Consider the following 19,219-nt stretch of genomic DNA (forward strand, 5'->3'; position numbering starts at 1 on the left):
GACAGCGGATGGTTCTAGAATCAACGGAGAAACCAAGAGGTGTAGGGGAGGGGGCCATGATGAGACAGAGGGCTGTGACAAGACCACGTACCCTTGCAGACGATGACTGAGATGGGAGCTATGTTTTCTGAAAAGGGGCAGGAGTTTGGGGTCATTGGCTCAGGGCCCTACTTGCCCCTCCCCCAAGTCCCATCAACAACCTTCTAGAAAAGTTAGGGGTGCCTGGGTGGCTCAGTCGGTTAAGCATCCAACTTCAGCTCAGGTCATGGTCTCATGGTTTGTGAGTTCAAGCCCCACATGGAGCCCCATGCTGGCAGTGCAGAGCCTGCTTGGGATTCTCTCTCTCCTCTCTCTCTGCCCCTCCCCCACTTGCAGGCACTCATGCTGTCTCTTGTGCGCATGCTCTCTCTCAAATAAATTAGGGGGAAAAAAAACCCTTCTGGAAATTTATTGGGCTTTCTTGTGCTCCAAAGTCCCAGTGCCCTGACAGCCCTCACCTCCAGGTCTGCACCCCCTTTCCCTGCCCCTCCTCTCCTCTTGGTCCAGGGGTACTTACCCCATTGCCCTGGGCCACACATGCCCTGAGCCAGAACTCCCCTCTTTCTGGCAGGCCTGGCTGGCTGCGGGCACCCCTTTCACTCTGCCCGTGTCTCCGTGCCTGTCATGTAGGGGAGCTCAGGTACTGTTTGTGGGGTGCGTGGGGGTGGTGTGAGTGCTGGACATACTCCAACATTGCTGTAACCGTGACACTAGGGAGCAGGTATGGCACAGGGTCCTCCTTGGAATAGCACTGGCTCACTGTGTAAAGGGGTCCCAGGGAGCCCCCTCCTGTGGGGGCCCAGGCAAAGACTCTGCAACTGCCTTGCCTAGCTGCCAGGTTCCAGCTGGCCCACAGACCACGGGGTGGGAGATGCTCCAGGTTTCCACATGTGACGAGATGAGAAGACAAGAGAATGGGGTCCCTGGAGCCCTGGTGGCTGGGGCTGGATCCTGGGCACCCAACTGTCCGTGGAGCCCAGAAGTTACCGTCTGGCAGGCCCTGAGCTAAGGAGAGGTCCTACAGGAGGCCATGCCCAAGTTGGCTTGCTCTCTGACGTGGTTAAAAGCATGTCAGGCAGGAAGAATTCAGTAGGGCATTTTCACAGCTACCTAACATGGGCATAGCCCCCACCCCCGTACTGGGCTGTAGGGACCCACACTCCTTCACTCTCCAGGTCTGCAGTTCTGGAGGAGGGGCTCAAGTTCCCCTTGACTAGAGAGTTCCAGTAAGAGAAGGAAGGTTACAGCCCTCACTCCTGCATTTTACATGCATCCCCTATTCCAGTCTCCATGCTCAATTTCCATCCGTTTTCTGGATGGAAATTTTCCTTTAAGGATTCATTTCTCCCCAGCATTGAGGGTAGGGTACATGAGCCACGTTTGGCCAAACAGAGCATTGTAGCCCCCTGGGTCAGGGCTGGGCATGGAACCCAAGCTCAGTGCTGACCCTGAGCAGGAGATGAAGGCCTGATCTCAGCATCTGGGCTTCTAGGTCCCACCAGGCCTGATGCTGGATCACAAAATGGCTTAAGCCAGTTGATTTGGATCTCTGTCAGTTGTAAACAAGAGTCCTAAACCATCACACCTTATGCCTGCCCCAGGGTTCCCAACGGCAATAACACTCACCTCAATGCAGGCCAGCAACCTGGGGGTCAGCTGTGACCACACCAATGCCCTCAAACCACCCGTAGTTCCTGTCAGTTGTGTGTCCCGATAATAACAGTAAAAATATCCACATAGTACTTCTCTTATGCCAGGAAGCATTCTAAATATTTTATATATATTAACTCACCTGCTCCCTTGAGGTACCTCATGCGATCAGTTCTGGCCAAGGATGTGAGAGAAGAGCCATGTATCATTTACAGGCCGGAGCATTTATTTATTTGCCAATGCCAGAGCTTCTAGAGCACTCTCCTGGTCATGAAAACCTATAACGTTCAGGTGGTTACCCCTGAAGCCTGGGCAGGAACTACCATGAGCCAAGTTCCCAGAGGACCTTTGATAGATATATAGTTTTGAGAAATATACCTTCATTAAAGCATTAAAATTTGGGGTGATTAAGCCTATCCTATTATCCCATTTTACACCCCAGGGAAATAGGCACAGAAAAGGTTAAGTAACTTGCCCAAAGTCACACAGCTTGTGATGGGGTTTTGGAGTGGTTGGGGTTCAGAGTTGACGGTGCAGAAAGAATTCTTGAAGGCATCTTTGGTGAAAAAAAGGTGATTTTATTAAAGCACAGGGACAGGACCCATGGGCAGAAAGAGCTGGGGTTGTGCAGAGTGACTGGTACTGTGGAGTTGGGAGAGGTAAAGTCAAGAGGAAGTTTTTTTTTTTTTAGGTTTATTTTTGAGAGAGAGAGAACATGAGTGGGGGAGAAGCAGAGAGAGAGGGAGACAGAATCTGAAGTAGGCTCCAGGCTCCAGACTCCGAGCTGTCAGCACAGAGCCCAACGCAGGGCTCGAACCCACAAACCATAAGATCATGACCTGAGCCGAAGTCAGACACTTAACCAACTAACCCAGCCAGGTGCCCTAAGAGGAAGTTTCTTAAAGGGATTTCCGTATGCTAAAGAAGACTCACAGATTACTGGAGGCCTAGCTATTGACAAGCTAAAGCTGTTTTATCATCTAGCAAAGCATTATCATTAAGACAGTACGGAGCTCTGGGGCGCTTGGGTGGCTCAGTTGGGCGGGCGTCTGACTTCGGGTCAGGTAATGATCTCACTGTGAGTTCTGAGTTCGAGCCCCTCGTGGGGCTTTGTGCTGACAGCTCAGAGCCTGGATCCTGCTTCAGATTCTGTGTCTCCCTCTCTCTCTGCCCCTACCCCGCTCAAGCTCGGTCTCTGTCTCTCTCAAAAATAGACAAACATTAAAAAAAAAAAAAAAGACGGTAGGGAGTTCCTAGAGATTAGGCTATTGATAAGATTGCCCTTTTCTTGTAATATTACTAAGATGTTTGTAAATGATGGAGACTATCACTTTAACCATTTGTTTTCTGTCCTTCCCTTTATTCTTGGGCAGCCAGGAGCTCCTGAGGATTATCACACATATTCCACAGGGGCCAGGGCGGGGGGGGGGGGGGGGGGGTGGCGGGGGTGCTCTAGCTTGTGCTTGGCCCCCAGCTTGCCTTATGGTCCCTAATCAACCTGTGTGTCACACAGTGGTACAGCCAGGATTATGAACCTGGGCAGGCTGTGTCTCTAGTCCGTGCTCTTGACCTCAACAATACATAATTTCCTAAAGGTTGTTCTGACCTATCTACTTCTCTTCATCTCCAACTCCCTGTCCGTCTTTCCAGACCATCTCTCCCCCAGATGGTGACGTCTAAGCAGAATGGAAAACTCCTCTACCCTTTGAGGTTCAGTAACTAGGGCCTGTGAATTAAACTGACAAAAAGAAATTAAAAAAAAATAATAAACTGACAAGAAACAGATTAGCAAGAAAAAAGATACTTGTTAGAGTACTAGGCAGTTAGAATTTGGGGGCTTATATACCAATTTAATACGGGAAGCAGAGAGGAGAATGTACTTACAAGGAAAACAAATGACTTTTAGGAAAGATAAATGGGTCCTCAGGAGAATAGATGAGAGGTATTGATGATGGTTTTGAGACAATGGGTTTATCAGGTGATAAAAGCCAATCTCTCCCCGGGTGCTCCCAGGGAGGGGATTTAGGACAATTGAGATATATTAGGAGGCCTTGTTGTTAGACAGATAAAGGAGTTCAAGGGAAAGCGTATTTTCAAATGCTCTCACCTCAAAATAATTTTCATACCACAGTGGTGTATTCTGGACTCCTTCACCTACAACAGCTCCTGGCTCATCTCCCTGCTTTCTTTGTTACTCTCTCCAGTCCTTTCTCTCTGCCTGTGGTAGGTGATCAGTTCAAAATGTAGAGACCTTTGTATAGGCTGACCCACCTGGCCATCTTTGCTGAGGCAACTCCTCCTCCTCCCCTGGGTCATACTGCTAACTCCATTTTCCCAGGAAGGCCCACTGTGTTTGGACAAGCTAATTTCCCCTATTGTAAGCTTTCAGAGCCCCATGGACTTTACCTTTCCAGCAGTGGGTGAAGTGGCCAGGGACAGGGCAGGGCAGGGACCAGGTAGATGTCAACGCACATGTGTCTGTGTTGCTAGTGACTCAAGCATGTCTATGACATGGTGGGCACTCAGAACATTTGTTACGAATGAATATGGAAATGAGGCATCCAAGGAAAGAAGGGCCAGCTGAGGGGTGAGGTGAGGCTTACGGCAGGACTTCCAAACTCTCCTGTGTGGAGAGACCCTTAGCATCTGGAGAAGGCAAAGGATCTCTTAGAACCATGTTTTGAAATCCTTAAAATAAAGTATGTTGTGATGAGGGACCATAAGGCAAGCTGAGGGCCAAGCACAAACTAGCACAGCCCAGATGGGACATATGTGATATTCCTCAGGCACTCCTGGTTTCCCAAAAACAAAGGAAAGGACTGAAAACAAATAGTTAAACTGATAAGAGTCTCCATCAGTTTACAAACATCTTAGTAATATTACCAGAAAAGGGCAATCTTATCAATAGCCTAATCTCCAGGAACTCCCTACCATCTTAATGTTAATGCTCTGTTAGAGGGAAAAACAGCCTGAGTTTGATAATTACTAGGCCTCCAGTAATCTATAAATCCTCTTTAGCATATGAAAATCACTTTAAGAAATTTCCTCTTGACTTTACCTCCCCCAACTCCACAGTATATAAGCAGTCACTCTCCACAACCCCAGTGCAGCTCTTCCTGCCCACACGTCCTGTCCCTGTGCCTTAATAAAATCATCTTTTTGTACCAAAGCCCTCTTCAAGAATTCTTTCTTGGTCATCAGCTCTGAACCCCACTATTACCCCAAAACCCTATCATATTGCATTGCAAAAGGAGTACTAATATTGAAATATAAATACCAAAATATAAAAACACAAATTTGTGGGGCACTTTGCTGGCTCAGTCCATAGAGCATACAACTCTTGAGCTCAGGGTCCTGAGTTCAAGTCCCATGTTGGGCACGGAACCTACTTTAAACACACACACACACACACACACACACACACACACACACAAATTTATGATACAGAAACACCTGTGTTTTGTTTTGTTTTGTTTTTTAAGTAAGCTCTATGCCCAGTGTGGGGCTTGAACTCAGGACCCTGAGCTCAAGAGTCACATGCTCTACAGACTGAGCCAGGCACCCCACCTATGATTCTTTATTAACTCATTAAAGTATAAGATACAGAGGCAGGATTAATAAATACCAGAAACACCAAGTAGTAGTGTGTGACCACTATTTGGAGGTGTCTGCAATGCCTGTAATATGAAAATCCCTGTGATTTCTGTGTGACGGTCACAAGTACTGCTAATCCTGCTGACTCTGCATTCTCCATTCATAATTGAAGGAAATGCCAAGTTTCAGTTACAGATTAATGAAAATAAAGATGGATTTTTTTTTTCCTTTCTCATCTTAACTCTTAGACCTCCCCAAATCTGGGAGCCTGGACCACAGGTTAAGAAGCCCAGTAAAGGAGGCGCCTGGGTGGCTCAGTCGGTTAAGGATCTGACTTTGGCTGGGGTCGTGGTCTCATGGCTCATTTTGTGAGGTCAAGCACCACATCAGCACGGAGCCCGCTTGGGATCCTCTGTCTCTGTCTCTCTGTCTCTCTCTCTCTCTCTGCCCCTCCCCAGCTCATTCGTGGTGTCTCTCTCTCTCTCTCTCTCTCTCTCTCTCTCTCAAAAATATAAACATTAAAAGAAAAAGAAGCAGCAGCAGCCCGGTAAAGAAGGAAGGACCAGCCACCTCCAAGGGCTGTCCCAGAAAATCTCCAGGAAGGCAAAGTGGGCTGAGGGCATTTTCACTCTGTAGGAAGCAAGAACAAAGGAAGAGCCCACAGCCTGGGGTCTGGGGAGAAAGCAGGACTTTTCTGTGCCCATGTGGCTCCATCCTCCCTCCTGGGTGGAGATCAGTTACTGTCCCCAGGCACAGGGGCTGAACCCTTGGGTGAGGGGATGCTGCTCCCCAGCCCTGGAGGTGCCTGGAGGGAGTCTGGCTGCAGGCAGTCCCTGAAGCACTAATCACTGCAAGGGCACAGAGAGCAGTGGACAACCCAGGGGAGTCCAGCAACTGCTGCCCCTGTTTCAAAGGACAAAGTTGGGAGTGCAGAAGCCACAGTGGGGGGCAGGCTAAAGTCCTCCCAGAGCTGGGACAGCAGGATCAGGCCCCTCTCCCCAACAACAGTGGGCAGAATGAATGAACAAATGAATGCAGGGACTAATGAATTATGGAACAGTAGACCGGGGCGCCTGGGTGGCTCAGTCCATTAAGCGTTGGACTTTGGCTCAGATCACAATCTCACGGTTTGTGAGTTTGAGCCCAGCGTTGGGCTCTCTGCTGACAACACAGAGCCTGCTTTGGACCCTCGGTCTCCCTCTCTGACCCTCCCCTGCTGGTTCATTCTCTATCTCTCTCTCTCTCAAAAAAAAAAAAAAAAAAAAAAAAAAAAAAAAAATATATATATATATATATATATATATATATATATATGAACAGTGGGCCTCCCCTCACTGTGATGTCACTTCTGCAGGCCCCCATTTATGTTGCCCCCTTAGGTTTCTGCTCTCTTTCCCTGAGCACCCCACACCCAGCTTTCCTTTGGGATGTCCTTTCTCTCCCTCAATGTAAATCCTAGCAGGACATTCGGGTGTGGTGGTGGGTGTGTGTCCCTGAGTGAGGGTGTGGCCCAGAGGACCCCCACCCCCACCCCCTGCCCCTGCCCCCGGGATTCTGATGGAGGCACAGAAAGGCAGCTTGGCTGGGGGGGTCTGGAAAGCCTGCCCTCAGTTTCCACAGCCTGGACTCCTATGGCTGCCCAACCCAGCCATCTGTTTGGGTGTGGTCCCTGCAGCCTATACCCCCTAGCCCCCCCTCCCACTCCAGACCTCACACTTCCCAAAGTCAATCACCACCCTTCTCGACCATGGTGGCCCTAGGTAATCCTGTTTCTGACAGAGTCCCTGCAATTCCCAGGATCCTACCCCCATCCCAGGGCCTCCCTAATTCCTGTTCCTCCTCCCCAAAGCCGGAGTGTGGGTGGAAGGGGACTCAGATGAGCTTCCCAAACTTTAGTCACGTGGAAGGGGACTCAGATGAGCTTCCCGAACTTTAGTCACGGATGAGCTCTCTCCTTAATTTTTACTGGTTTAAGAATTTTCCTTAAATCAACTCCTTTTAAACCTAAAGACACATTTAAGGGTGCCTGGGTAGCTTAGTCGGCTAAACATGGGGCTTCAGCTCAGGTCATGATCTCATGGTTTGTGGGTTCAAGCCCTGCGATAGGCTCTGTGCTGACGGCTCAGAGCCTGGAGACTGCTTCAAATTCTGTGTGTGTCTCTCTCTCTCCCCTCCCCTCCCCCTGCTTATGCTCTGTCTCCCTCTGTCTCAAAAATAAACATTAAAAAAAAAAACTAAAGACACATTTAGAACAAGGTAAAACCCTTTGTATCACTGATCGTCCAAATGAAAAACCATTATTCCCTGCCACAAACAGAAGATGCCACAGGAACACAAAACCAGACCATTTCCTCCAGAAGATTCCAACAAGGCCTGGTGTCAGTTCATAAAGTTCATTACAAGCAGAGAGCAGTACCAACCTGTCAGCGTTGGAATCAGGCCCCAGGATGAAGTCCCACCTCAGCTACTGGCCCTGCCTCACCTGCTCCTGGCATAAATACCTCTACAGAGGCTAATGCCCAGACCCTACAATGCTCCCAGGAGCACGTCCTGCCCCAGGTGTGGACCTGGGCTGGAAGAGAAAGAGAAATCCCCAGTGACTTCCAGTCTGAAACCTGTCCCCTGCCAAAGCCTCTCCCATGGGGCGGGGCTCGCAGGCAATGCTGGAAACCAGGATTCTTAGGAATTGGACAAGGGTGCTCCCCAGATGTCTGCCCTGAACCTCAGTTGGACAAATCCCTTTATTGTTTGTACCCTCGCTGGTTTCACGGAGGGTGGGGAGGGGATAGGAGGGAGGGGCGGGGCAAAGAATTCAGGTGTAAGCGCTGGACCATTAGGGGCCTCGGACAGCATCCCCCTACTGTTCCACCTGCCTCCCGCCCACCTGGGAAGCCAGGCCCGCTCTGGACTGGTCACTGTGCCCAACACCCAAGCAACAGTGGCTCTTCCGCTCTTGAAAAACGCCCATTGCGCACACTCTGCGGAGCAGGAGCGCCTCTCTGGCCCCCAGCACGCCTTTATCCGGCTGACTACAGAAAGGTCCTGGAAGGCGAAGCGCCCGTGGGCGTCGGTGCAGGCAGCGGCCACTCAGGCCAGTCTCCCACCTCGAGGCAACACCAGCTCCAGCCGCATCTTTCCCCCTCCCACCGCTTAGACCTGGGGGCGGGGCCTGAGGGTCCCCCGAATAAATGCGAGCGGGGTCGGATCTGAGGTGGGGAGGGTTCATAATGGAGAGATTACGAAGCAGGGGTCCGGGGCCCCCAGCGCGCCTCCACCACCGCCGCCCACCCGCACTGGCGAAGGCCCCAGCCTCGACCTACCCGTGGCGGCTCGAGGCCTGGGACGCGCAAGCCCACGCGGGGGCTACTGTCTCGAGCCGCGCGGGCGGGATCCCGGGCGCTAATACCCCACCCCGCCCCCTCGTGGTGCTGGTGGCGGCAGCGGGTGATGCGGCCCCTTTAAATCCGGGCCGCCCCGCCCTGCGCTGCCGACTCCGCGGCGGCCCCGGATCCAGGCCGGGCCGCGGCTCTCGCCGCCCAGCCTAGCCTAGTCCAGCCCGGCCCGGCCCGGCCCAGCCGCCCAGCCGAAGCCGCCCGCGCCGCCAGCCCCGCGCCCCGAAGAAGCAGTCAGCGCTGCGCCCGGCCGGGTCCCCAGCGCCGCCCGCCCGCATCCCCGCCCGGCCCCGGGCCCCCAGCCCCTCCCCGCCCCGGGGCCGGGGCCCCCGCCGCCTCCCGGCCCCCGCGCCCCGGCCCCGGTTCCCCGGGCCATGCGGCCTCGGCCCCGCCGGCGCCCGCCGCGCACCCGAGGAGATGAGGCTCCGCAATGGCACCTTCCTGACGCTGCTGCTCTTCTGCCTGTGCGCCTTCCTCTCGCTCTCCTGGTACGCGGCGCTCAGCGGCCAGAAAGGTGAGCCCCCTCCCCCGCCGGGCCCCGCGCCGCGTCCCACACCTGGGCTCACCTGGGTGCTGGCCGCCGGAGCAGGGTCCGGCCAGTGGCCGCGGGAGGCGGCCGGAAGCCGACGCAGGCGCCCCTTCCCCGCCCGGGCGGCGCGGGAGGACGCCCCTCCCATCCTCGCCCCCACTTGTTTGCTGCCGGAATAGCGAAATTCTCCTCCGGCCTGGGCTGGGCCGCCGGGCCGAGCGGTCAGCGGATGCGCGGTGCGGCGCCCAGGACCCCAGACCGCTCTCCGGGAGTACAGTTACGCCGCTGCTAGGGCTGGTCGCTCCCACGGGCGAGCCGGGGACCTTGGAGTTTCTAGAGAGGGACAGGAACACAAGGTCAAGCGATGGCTGTAGCCGGGTGGTCCCCAAGGTACCCCTTCCAGGCACCTGGGTGGGAGCAGGTACGGTGTTCCTGAGACAGGTGTAAGGGGGCAGCCAGAAATGCAGGCGGCACCCTCCACCCCACACCACCTTTCCACCCCATCCCACTGTGGGGTCTGCTCCCTGGGACCTCCACAGCTCTTCTCCATGACATCTGGCCCCAGGATTCCTCTGCAGGAACCTGGGTGCTGGGGAAGCCTTCCTGTGGCTGTCTGGCCCGTGGACAGCCTCATGAGTAGCCAGCCCAGCCCCGGCTACCTGTGAACTTATTTTGTGTGGTCTCATCCAACTTCCACCCCCCACCTGAAGTTTGTGCAGGCTGGCCAATCTATCACTGTGGCCCTCTGAGCTAGGTCAGCACACCTGGGGATGGGGGTAGGGACAGGCCACAGTACTGGCTGGAGTTGCTTGGTGTTGGCTGAGTTGGCTGTGGCTGAGTGGGGCCTTGGTGAAGGGCTGAGGAGGCCCTCACAGGCCTTGTCCACTGGGCCTGCAGCATGGGAGCCTCCGGGAAAAGCTGCTTCCTTCCTGCCTCCTGGCCTTCCTGCGGGAAGTCTAAGCAGGATCAGGCTGAGGCCAGCTGACCCTCTGCCACCCTCTTACCTCCCGCTTCCCTATTCCCCAACCCTGTGCTAAATGAAACTGGAGGAGGAGGACTGAGGGAGTATCTGGAACCTTCCTGACCCTCCAAGCCACAACGGCCCCTGTCTCCTGCCTGACCAGCCCAGTCTACTGCAATCTGCCAACCTGTTTGGGTTTGAGGGCTTAGGGCTCCAGAGGCCCTGAAGGGAGATCCTTAGGGCTTGGCACAGATCAGGCATGGCTAGGGCAGAGTTCTCTGTAGGTAGGTGTGTCACCAGGGGGATGGCATTTTGGACCTTTGGAAGAGTAGCCACATAAGCAGACTGGCATGGAGGCCAGGGTGGGGCCATAGCTAATGTGCTGGGGCACATCTGTCTGGTCGTGGGTGGGTTGATGAGACAGGGTGCCAGGTCCTGTCCTCAGCCAGGCTGCAGTTCCTATGTGCCTCTTGCAACAGCCACATGCCCTCAGCTTGATGTCAGGAGCTCCAGGGCAAGGCCCCCAACTCAACCTGTTCTCTGGGAGCCTAGCTGGCGATGAAATCTCCAGAGACAGAAGAGTGAGGGGAGATACCAGTGTTTCCATCTAGGCCCACCCTCTCTGAGAGGGGTATCTGGGAGGCTGGCAACCAAGCAAAAGAAGTGCTGGGCTCAGTTGCAGGAGTGCTCTTAGAAGCCCAAAAGCCTGTGAGGTAGGGCAAGGTGTGTGACCTGGGATTTCCTGTCAAGAGCTATCACTGTTTTAAGGGGCCCAGTGGAGCAAGCCAGGGCTTTGGAAGCGTCAAGAAAAGGCTGGATCCGGGCTCTTATGCAAACCCTTCTCATTCTTACATGTAGACAACTATGTTAGGCCTGTGCGTGGGGGAGCCAGACCAAGCCAGTCTGAGGCCAGACTTGACCCCAGCTTCCAGTTTGCAGTGAGTGAGGGGTTTAGGATAGGGCTGGCACAGGCACCAGTACATACGGGAAAGGCAGAGAAACCCGGATGGGGAAGAAAGGTGGGCTGGGAGCCAGAGAAAGGAGGCAGCAGGAGCTTCCTGGAAGCTCAGGGCCAAGTGCCAGGAAGGACACCTAGGTCTTGGCAAGCTGGACCCTGGATACAGGTTTAGGGCCCACTGTCCTATCCAGCCTTGACCAGATTTGTGCCACGGCTCCACTAGCACTCAAATTGCAGCCCTCAGCCAAGCCCATCACCAGGGAGAACAGCAGACCCTGCGGGGCCCATCCTGTACCCTCCCTAGCATCCCAGCCGCCTCAACCTCAACAACCACAGACACCCTCCTTGACCTCCTGGGAGGGGTGGGTGCAAGGCCTGGAGAGGAGAGGAACACCTGCCCCCACCTGCAGGTTCACAGCAGACCTTCCCTGGGCCTGCCACCTGCCTGTGCCCCTCTGTGCTTGTTTCCCCTTCCCTAAGTACTTGGCAAGGGTCTGTGCCCAGCTTGGCTCTTCAGTCTGCTTTTTCAATCAAGAGGGAAGAGGGTGGGGGAGACTGTGGTCCCCAAGGTCACGTGTCCTGATTACTCCACCTTCAGGTGGGGGGAGGGGTGGGAAAGGTGACATTAGGGCGGCCACAGCTGCAGTTCTTCCCTATGGCCAGCTGCGCCAGGGACAAGGCCCTCCACCCCTCCTCCGTGGGCCAGGAAGGTGTGGAGGGAAGGAGAAGCCAAAGTGCTCAGCCTTAGCTCCCAGGAACTTCTGTCCCACCCCTCAGGGGCAAGGGGCTCCCCAGGCCTTTGCCCCTCCCATCACTGGAGCTGCCCGCCCCCCACACCCATTCAACACTTCAATCCAGCCACCTAACCCAAAAAGGTTGCAGGGGGGGTGAGGAGGGGTTGCTAGGATGGTCTGGCAGAGCCCTGGCACGTCCGGCTCAGCCTATGGGGAGGTAGGCACCCAGTTTGAGTCTGGCTTTGACGGGCAAGGACAGAATTGCCCCAGAGCCAGGGAAGTCAAGGACAGTGGTTAGTCTGGGGACCTTGCAGGCAGGGCAGGAGCAGGGGCAGGCTGCTGAGGGACAGGGCCTACGGTGTTGAGGGAAATGACAAAGGGTTGGTGTGGGCAGGAGCCAGGGCCTGTCACCTGCTGGTAAGCAGAGGAAGCTCAGGACCTGGGTGGACGGAGGCCCCTAGGAAGGGAGGCCATGGTGGGGAGCAGGCTGGGCCCAGTCCTCGGTGGCCAGGGGACTCAGGTGGCCACTGCTGCCCACCTGGCTTGTCTGCCCCTGCCAGATTAAGGTTGAACTGAGCTCAGCCTATGGAACAGAGAAGGCCTGGGAGGGACAGCAGTCAGAGAGGAGTGAGGCCTCCACCCTCCCCACATGTCACAGAGCAGGCAGCTCCAGAACTCCCTCCTGGGGGCCTCGGCACTTCCAGTCCCCCTTTCCTGTCCTGTCGAGCATCTGCCCCAGAGGAGGACACTCCTGGAGCCTGGTGCCACCCAACCCTAGGCTGGCTGGGTGGGTGTTTGTTGGGGGTGGCTGGCTCCCGTTCAAGGGGTCAGGTTTCCAGGGTAACCCGGCCACTGAACCCAGCGCAGAGCCTCACAGATCTTGTAACCTGACTCCCCTCCCTCCCCCTCCAGGGATGTCCCTGTGGGAAGAGCTGATGAATGCAGAGTGCCTTAGGGAGGGTCTGTTTGGCTCAAACCCCCACCCCACCCCCACAGCTTCCTCTTCCCCTAGGATTTACCACTTAGACCTCTGCCCTGTGCAGTTTAAGGGGGTGTGTCCTGAGATGACAGAACTTTGCCTTGGTCCTGACCTTTGGTGCCCATAGCTGGGTTGGGGTGGCAACACCATCCCAGGGCATTCTGGGGGCTACGACCCCACCAGGGATCAAGGAACAGAAGAGCTGCCTAGGGATGGGAAGGGAGTTCTGGAAGGCTTCCCGGACTTGAAAACTGAACTTTGAAACTAGGCCTTGAAGGTTACATGGGTTTTCATTTGGCATGGGTTTCAAGAGAAGAGGGGATCTCAGGCAGAAGAGATGGCACAAGCAAAGGCACAGACACGAGACAAGGAAAAGGAGTTGTATGTGGTGGCAACTAAAGAGGGCAAACCCGAGATTAGAAAAGACATTGTGTGCACAGCCCTGCGGGACCTGGCTGCACCAGCCACAGGCAGGGATGTCTCATCCTTGCTCACTGGTCCCTGCCAAACCAGGGGAGCTAGGTACTTGGCACCCTGCAGAGCCCTTTCCACTGTCAGGAAGCCCCACCTCTGTGCTGCTTCGGGATGGCATGCAGACCCTTGGATGTGGCACATGTCCAGTACAGGTCTCCAGAGAAGTGGGTCTCTGGGCATCCAGAGCTTGTTCCCTCTCTCCTGCTAACTCACTGAGTGACCCGGGACTAGTCCCTCAATTTCATTTGCTCCTCTGAGCACTGGAGACCGTGACTGCAGCAGCTACCTCTTGGGGCTGGAGTGAGACAGAGAATCCAGAGTTGGTGCTTAGTGCAGAATGGGTCCTGGGGCCCATCAGGAGGATAGAACGAGAGTCTGGAGAGGGCTATCCCCAGAGGGCCTTGGGGCAGCCTATGATCTGCTCTGTGAACACAGGTGGGGAGCAGAGGAGAGAGGCTGAGAGGAGGGAGAGGGAAAGGACAGAGAGCTGGGTCCTTGTGCCGTGGATGGGATGTTGGGCATCCCATCTTCGGGAAGAAGCAGATGCTGCAAGAAGAAGCGAGAAGGGGCTTTGGGAGCCACTAGGTGAGGATTCAGTCTATTGGCCGACCTGGAAGTGATCCTGCAGCCTTTCCTCAGATGTTTCCTCAAAGGTGAAGACAAAAGGGTAGGGGGAGAGTACTGAAGAAGACCAATCCTTCCAGTGAAGACTTTGCTCCCCACGGTGTGAGTGTCATTGTGACTTCAGAGTGACCCTAATGTACACGCCTCCTCCCCTCCATCCCTGGACCTGGCATGTGGCAGGCACAAGAACAGATGTAGATGGGCTATCGCACAGATGGGCACAAAAATGTGCGTACTGGCTCACTCGAGGGGCAGTAGGTCAGTGCTTGGCTGCCCCTGGTGACAGCGTGCGAACTACCCACAGGGGATGTGGTGGACGTGTACCAGCGGGAGTTCCTGGCGCTGCGTGACCGGCTGCACGCGGCTGAGCAGGAGAGCCTCAAGCGCTCTAAGGAGCTCAACCTGGTGCTGGACGAGATCAAGAGGGCTGTGTCGGAGAGGCAGGCGCTGCGAGAGGGGGAGGGCAATCGCACCTGGGGCCGCCTGACTGGTGAGCGCTGGAGCCACACAAGGCAGGGGAGGCGGGGCTAATCGCAGGCCGTTTGGTCTGAGCCGTCCCTTCCCGACCCACCCAGAGGATCCACGACTGAAGCCGTGGAACGTCTCGCACAAGCACGTGCTGCACCTGCCCACCGTCTTCCATCACCTGCCGCACCTGCTGGCCAAGGAAAGCAGCCTGCAACCTGCCGTGCGCGTGGGCCAGGGCCGTACTGGAGGTAGGGGCGGGTCCCGAGAGGGGCCAGAGGCGGGGATGGGAGGGGGCGGTCGCAGCATCCAGCCAGTATGCAATCTCCGCGCCTCTGCAGTGTCGGTAGTGATGGGCATCCCCAGCGTGCGGCGGGAGGTGCACTCGTACCTGACAGACACGCTGCACTCGCTCATCTCGGAGCTGAGCCCGCAGGAGAAGGAGGACTCGGTCATCGTGGTGCTGATCGCCGAGGCGAGTGGGCTGGGGTACAGGGTGGGGGTGGGGGCATTCAGAGAACACACGGCACAAAACAAGGAGAAATAAAACAGCAACATTCCGGAGGAAAAAACTTACCAGAAGTTCAACTGTCAGATTCATTCACAAATTTATGAAGGGAAAAAAAGAAACAAGTTTTAGCGCCGCCTCGTGGATCCCAGTTACCTAGGCTGCCCCACCCCTGAGGCCCCAGGTACAGCTTTTTGTGAGGCACTATGGTCCCCAGGCCCAGACTTATTCGGCCCTCAGGATGGGGGGCTCACTTCTGTGCATGGGGTCATCTGAAGCCTGCACGCTTCTGACCCTAAGCCATTTGGGGCCAGGCTGAAGCCAGGCTTAGGGAGGGCTCTTGGTCTCCCCACAGACTGACCCACAGTACACCTCGGTGGTGACAGAGAACATCAAAGCCTTGTGAGTACTGGCAGTCCAATAAAGCTGGTGCGGGGAGGGCTTTGCAGGGTGCTGGGCAGGCAAGTGCCTGCTTCTCCTTTTAGCTGAAAGAGGGTGGGTACAGAGAGGTGGCCTAGCCCCTCTGGAGCCTGACTGCTTCTAGGATGGGTGTGGTGTTGGGCAGTGTCTGCTTGGTGGGCCTTAATAAAGGGACAGGGTCTGGCTAGCTCGGCTCTGCCCTAACTCTGGTGCCTGGACGCTGCACACCCACCCGCCTTTCCTTTCCCCCAGGTTTCCCAAGGAGATCCATTCTGGGCTCCTGGAGGTCATCTCCCCTTCCCCCCACTTCTACCCTGACTTCTCCCGCCTCCGAGAGTCCTTTGGGGACCCCAAGGAGAGAGTCAGGTACTGGCATTCCCCCCTCTCCCGGGCCCCAGCCACCCACCCACCTGTGCTGAGAACCCAGTCTGTTGGTGCCAGTCACCCAGGCACTTCCTTGCAGTGCCTCCATTTATCCATTGGAGGCCCCCTACATGGGGTTGGGATGGGGGGTCCAACCCACCCAGTGGCCTCTGTGGTAACCACACTGGAGGTGGAGGGGTCTGAGCTCCCGAAGCCCCTACCCCACAGGTGGAGGACCAAACAGAACCTCGATTACTGCTTCCTCATGATGTATGCGCAGTCCAAAGGCATCTACTACGTGCAGGTCAGCACTGAGACCCTGCTCTGCACCCCCCTCCCCACCAGCCCTGGACCCTGGCTGGGCCCAGGTGGTGAGCCCCACCATGCCCCATGCCCATCCTGAGTCTGGATCTTCCTTCTGCCCACCACTGTGCAGCTGGAGGATGACATTGTCGCCAAGCCAAACTACCTGAGCACCATGAAGAACTTCGCCCTGCAACAGCCTTCTGAGGACTGGATGATCCTGGAGTTCTCCCAGCTGGGCTTCATTGGTGTGCCCCCCCTGCCCGACCCCATTCCATTGACCCCACCAGGGCCCCTCAGTCCAGCTTACCTCTGCCTCCTATGGCCCTGGTACCACACAGGGTCATGCTTGTGAGCTTTGCCAGGAGTGTCTGTTTTCACCTTCCCTGTGCCTCCACATGTCGGGGCTCACTACCCCTGGCTGCCCCCTTGTGCTTGCACCTGCCTGCAGCTGGCCATAGAGCTTGCTGTGGGAACCTCCTTGGTGACCCTCCCCTCCGCCCCCCCCCCCCCCCCCCGCCAGGGATTAAGAGGAAGTAGGGCAGGGCAGAGCTGCCCACCCAGCACACTTTTCCACCCCCAGGGAAGATGTTCAAGTCGCTGGACTTGAGCCTGATTGTGGAGTTCATCCTCATGTTCTACCGGGACAAGCCCATTGACTGGCTCCTGGATCACATCCTGTGGGTGAAGGTCTGCAACCCCGAGAAGGATGCGGTGAGCGGGGGCTGCACAGAGGTGGGGGGAGCGGTGGGGTACATGGCTTCCAGCATGGAATATGTCCGTGTCCACGTGCCACCTGACACGGGGAGACAGCAGAGCCAAGCTGAGCCCTAGGGCGTCCCCCTCCCCCTGCAGAAGCACTGTGACCGGCAGAAGGCCAACCTTCGGATCCGCTTCAAGCCATCCCTCTTCCAGCATGTAGGCACTCACTCCTCACTGGCGGGCAAGATCCAGAAACTGAAGGTGGGCGGTGCTACACGGGACTGGCTGGGTACAGGCAGAGCCCAGGCCCAGGTGGGGCAAGCGGGAGGCAGGGCAAGATCAGGGCCCTCCCTAGCACCACTGTCCCTCCTTGGTGTCAGGACAAGGACTTTGGGAAGCAGGCGCTGAGGAAGGAGCATGTGAACCCACCGGCCGAGGTGAGCACAAGCCTCAAGACATACCAGCACTTCACCCTGGAGAAGGCCTACCTGCGCGAGGATTTCTTCTGGGCCTTCACACCTGCTGCAGGGGACTTCATCCGCTTCCGCTTCTTCCAGCCGCTGCGTCTTGAGCGGTCAGTACCAGTGCCCCTTGTTCTGCCTTGGGGGAGTGGCAGGGTAGCCACCAGGGTACAGGCCTCACTACAAATTTCTGGACCTGCACATGCCCCTCTGTGAGCACCCCCAGCAAATCACTTAACCTCACCATGCCTCAGTTTCCATATCTGAAAAGTGGGGTTCATAGTGGCAGCTACTTGAAGTCAGGCAGTGCCCACAGGAGTTCTGTGACACTGGCCCATCACCATCATTGCCCTGCACAGCCCAGTGGCTGCCCCAGGTGGTACCCAGACTCCTTCAGACGCCAGGGCCCACCCACTACACTCCTGGCCCAGGCGTGGCCTTTGGTCTGCTAGACAGTGTGCCAGTGCAGCACCCCACCCCTGCAGCAGCTCACAGGCCTGTCTGGCTGCAGGTTCTTCTTCCGCAGCGGGAACATTGAGCACCCAGAGGACAAGCTCTTCAACACATCCGTGGAGGTGCTGCCGTTTGATGTGAGTGTGATGGGGTATGGATATACACTGATGCCTGCCCCTCCCACAGCCACTGGCTTCAGCCCCTTTCTTTTGCTCCCAGAACCCCCAGTCAGACAAGGAGGCCCTTCAGGAGGGCCGCTCAGCCACTCTGAGGTACCCTCGGAGCCCTGATGGCTACCTCCAGATAGGTGAGTGGATGGGGGCAGGTGGAGGTGGGGGGAGTAGGCTAAGTTGGGGTCTGGAGGCAATCTCTCAGCGCTGCCCTCCCTCAGGCTCCTTCTACAAGGGTGTGGCAGAAGGTGAGGTGGACCCAGCCTTTGGCCCCCTGGAAGCACTGCGCCTCTCCATCCAGACAGACTCTCCAGTGTGGGTCATTCTGAGCGAGGTAAGCTAGACGGCACAGGACAGGGAGCTGGTCAAAGTAGCTAGACCAGGGCTGAACTCTGAGGCCCCAGCTGACCCCAAACCCTGTTCTTATAGATCTTCCTGAAAAAGGCCGACTAAGCGGAGGGCTTCTGAGGGTGCACTTTGGCTGGCCATGAAGCCCATGAGACCTGGGAGACCTGGGATGTTGTGGCTACTGCCCCTGGAGGGCCAGGCATCGCTGCCCCAAGCCTGAGGGGTTCTGCCCAGCGCTCCCCGCTCTGCAAGCCTGGGATCCCCAGGCCTGGGATCGCCGCTGGCCCGGAGGCCCCAGGAGCTGGTGCTGCCCCCGCCCGCCCGGCCGCGGGAGGAGGCAGGCGGCCCCCACACTGTGCCTGAGGCCGGCCTGTGCCGCCCAGAACCAGAACCGTTCGCACCCGGCCGGCTTGAGCCAGGCCGTTTTAGAAGAGCTTTTTCCTGGGCGCCCGCTGTCTCCGGCGCGAACACTGGAATGCATATACTACTTTATGTGCTGTGTTTTTTATTCTTGGATACATTTGATTTTTTCACGTAAGTCCACATATACTTCTATAAGAGCGTGACTTGTAATAAAGGGTTAATGAAGCGCGAGCCTCCCATGTGAGTGTTCCAAGCTCCCGCTGGTGGCGGGAGGCCAGGTGCCTGGCAATGCCACCCCTGCCCGCTGCCATCTCAGCCCTCCGTGCAGCTCTCAACCGCATTTCCTAGAGGGCCCAGGCCGCAGGGTCGGTAACTCCCGGGTGGAGGCAGCGCGGAATCCTGGGCCTGGCGACCCAAACCGCCTCTGCTTCCTGAGGACCATCTCCCCCCCCCCCCCCCCCCCCCCCCCCCCCCCCCCCCGCCAAAGGCGCCCCCTAGCTTCCATCATCCGTCCCAACTGCCTGCTCCAGAGGCGGCCTCTCAAGCCCAAGGCATCCCGACCTCCTGTTTCATGAGTCCCAGCCCGGCCCTGGTCCACGGTACCGAAGCCCCCCACCTGCCGCCCCAGCTCACCTTCCGCCCCGTCCCCCGGTCGCTAACACATTTTAGGGTCTCTCGCCCACCTCGGGGCCTGTGCACGCTTGGCTGCCCTGCCTGGAAAGCTCCTCT

General features: G+C 56.6%; 1 protein-coding gene across 1 annotated transcript; it reads left to right on the plus strand.

Moving 5' to 3' along the window:
* The first annotated feature begins 9,030 nt into the window (after positions 1 to 9,030).
* Positions 9,031 to 18,716, plus strand: MGAT4B (alpha-1,3-mannosyl-glycoprotein 4-beta-N-acetylglucosaminyltransferase B). The gene is made up of 15 exons (XM_042932575.1): positions 9,031 to 9,189; positions 14,239 to 14,424; positions 14,510 to 14,650; positions 14,741 to 14,874; positions 15,263 to 15,309; positions 15,580 to 15,693; positions 15,919 to 15,994; positions 16,127 to 16,241; positions 16,577 to 16,707; positions 16,849 to 16,956; positions 17,076 to 17,269; positions 17,668 to 17,746; positions 17,829 to 17,916; positions 18,001 to 18,113; positions 18,209 to 18,716. The coding sequence occupies exons 1-15, from the start codon at positions 9,093 to 9,095 to the stop codon at positions 18,230 to 18,232; spliced, it is 1,647 nt and encodes a 548-aa protein (XP_042788509.1). The 5' UTR covers positions 9,031 to 9,092; the 3' UTR covers positions 18,233 to 18,716.
* Positions 18,717 to 19,219: the final 503 nt, after the last annotated feature.

The sequence above is a fragment of the Panthera leo genome, chromosome A1, assembly GCF_018350215.1.
Source record: "Panthera leo isolate Ple1 chromosome A1, P.leo_Ple1_pat1.1, whole genome shotgun sequence".
Classification (NCBI taxonomy): Eukaryota; Metazoa; Chordata; class Mammalia; order Carnivora; family Felidae; genus Panthera; species Panthera leo.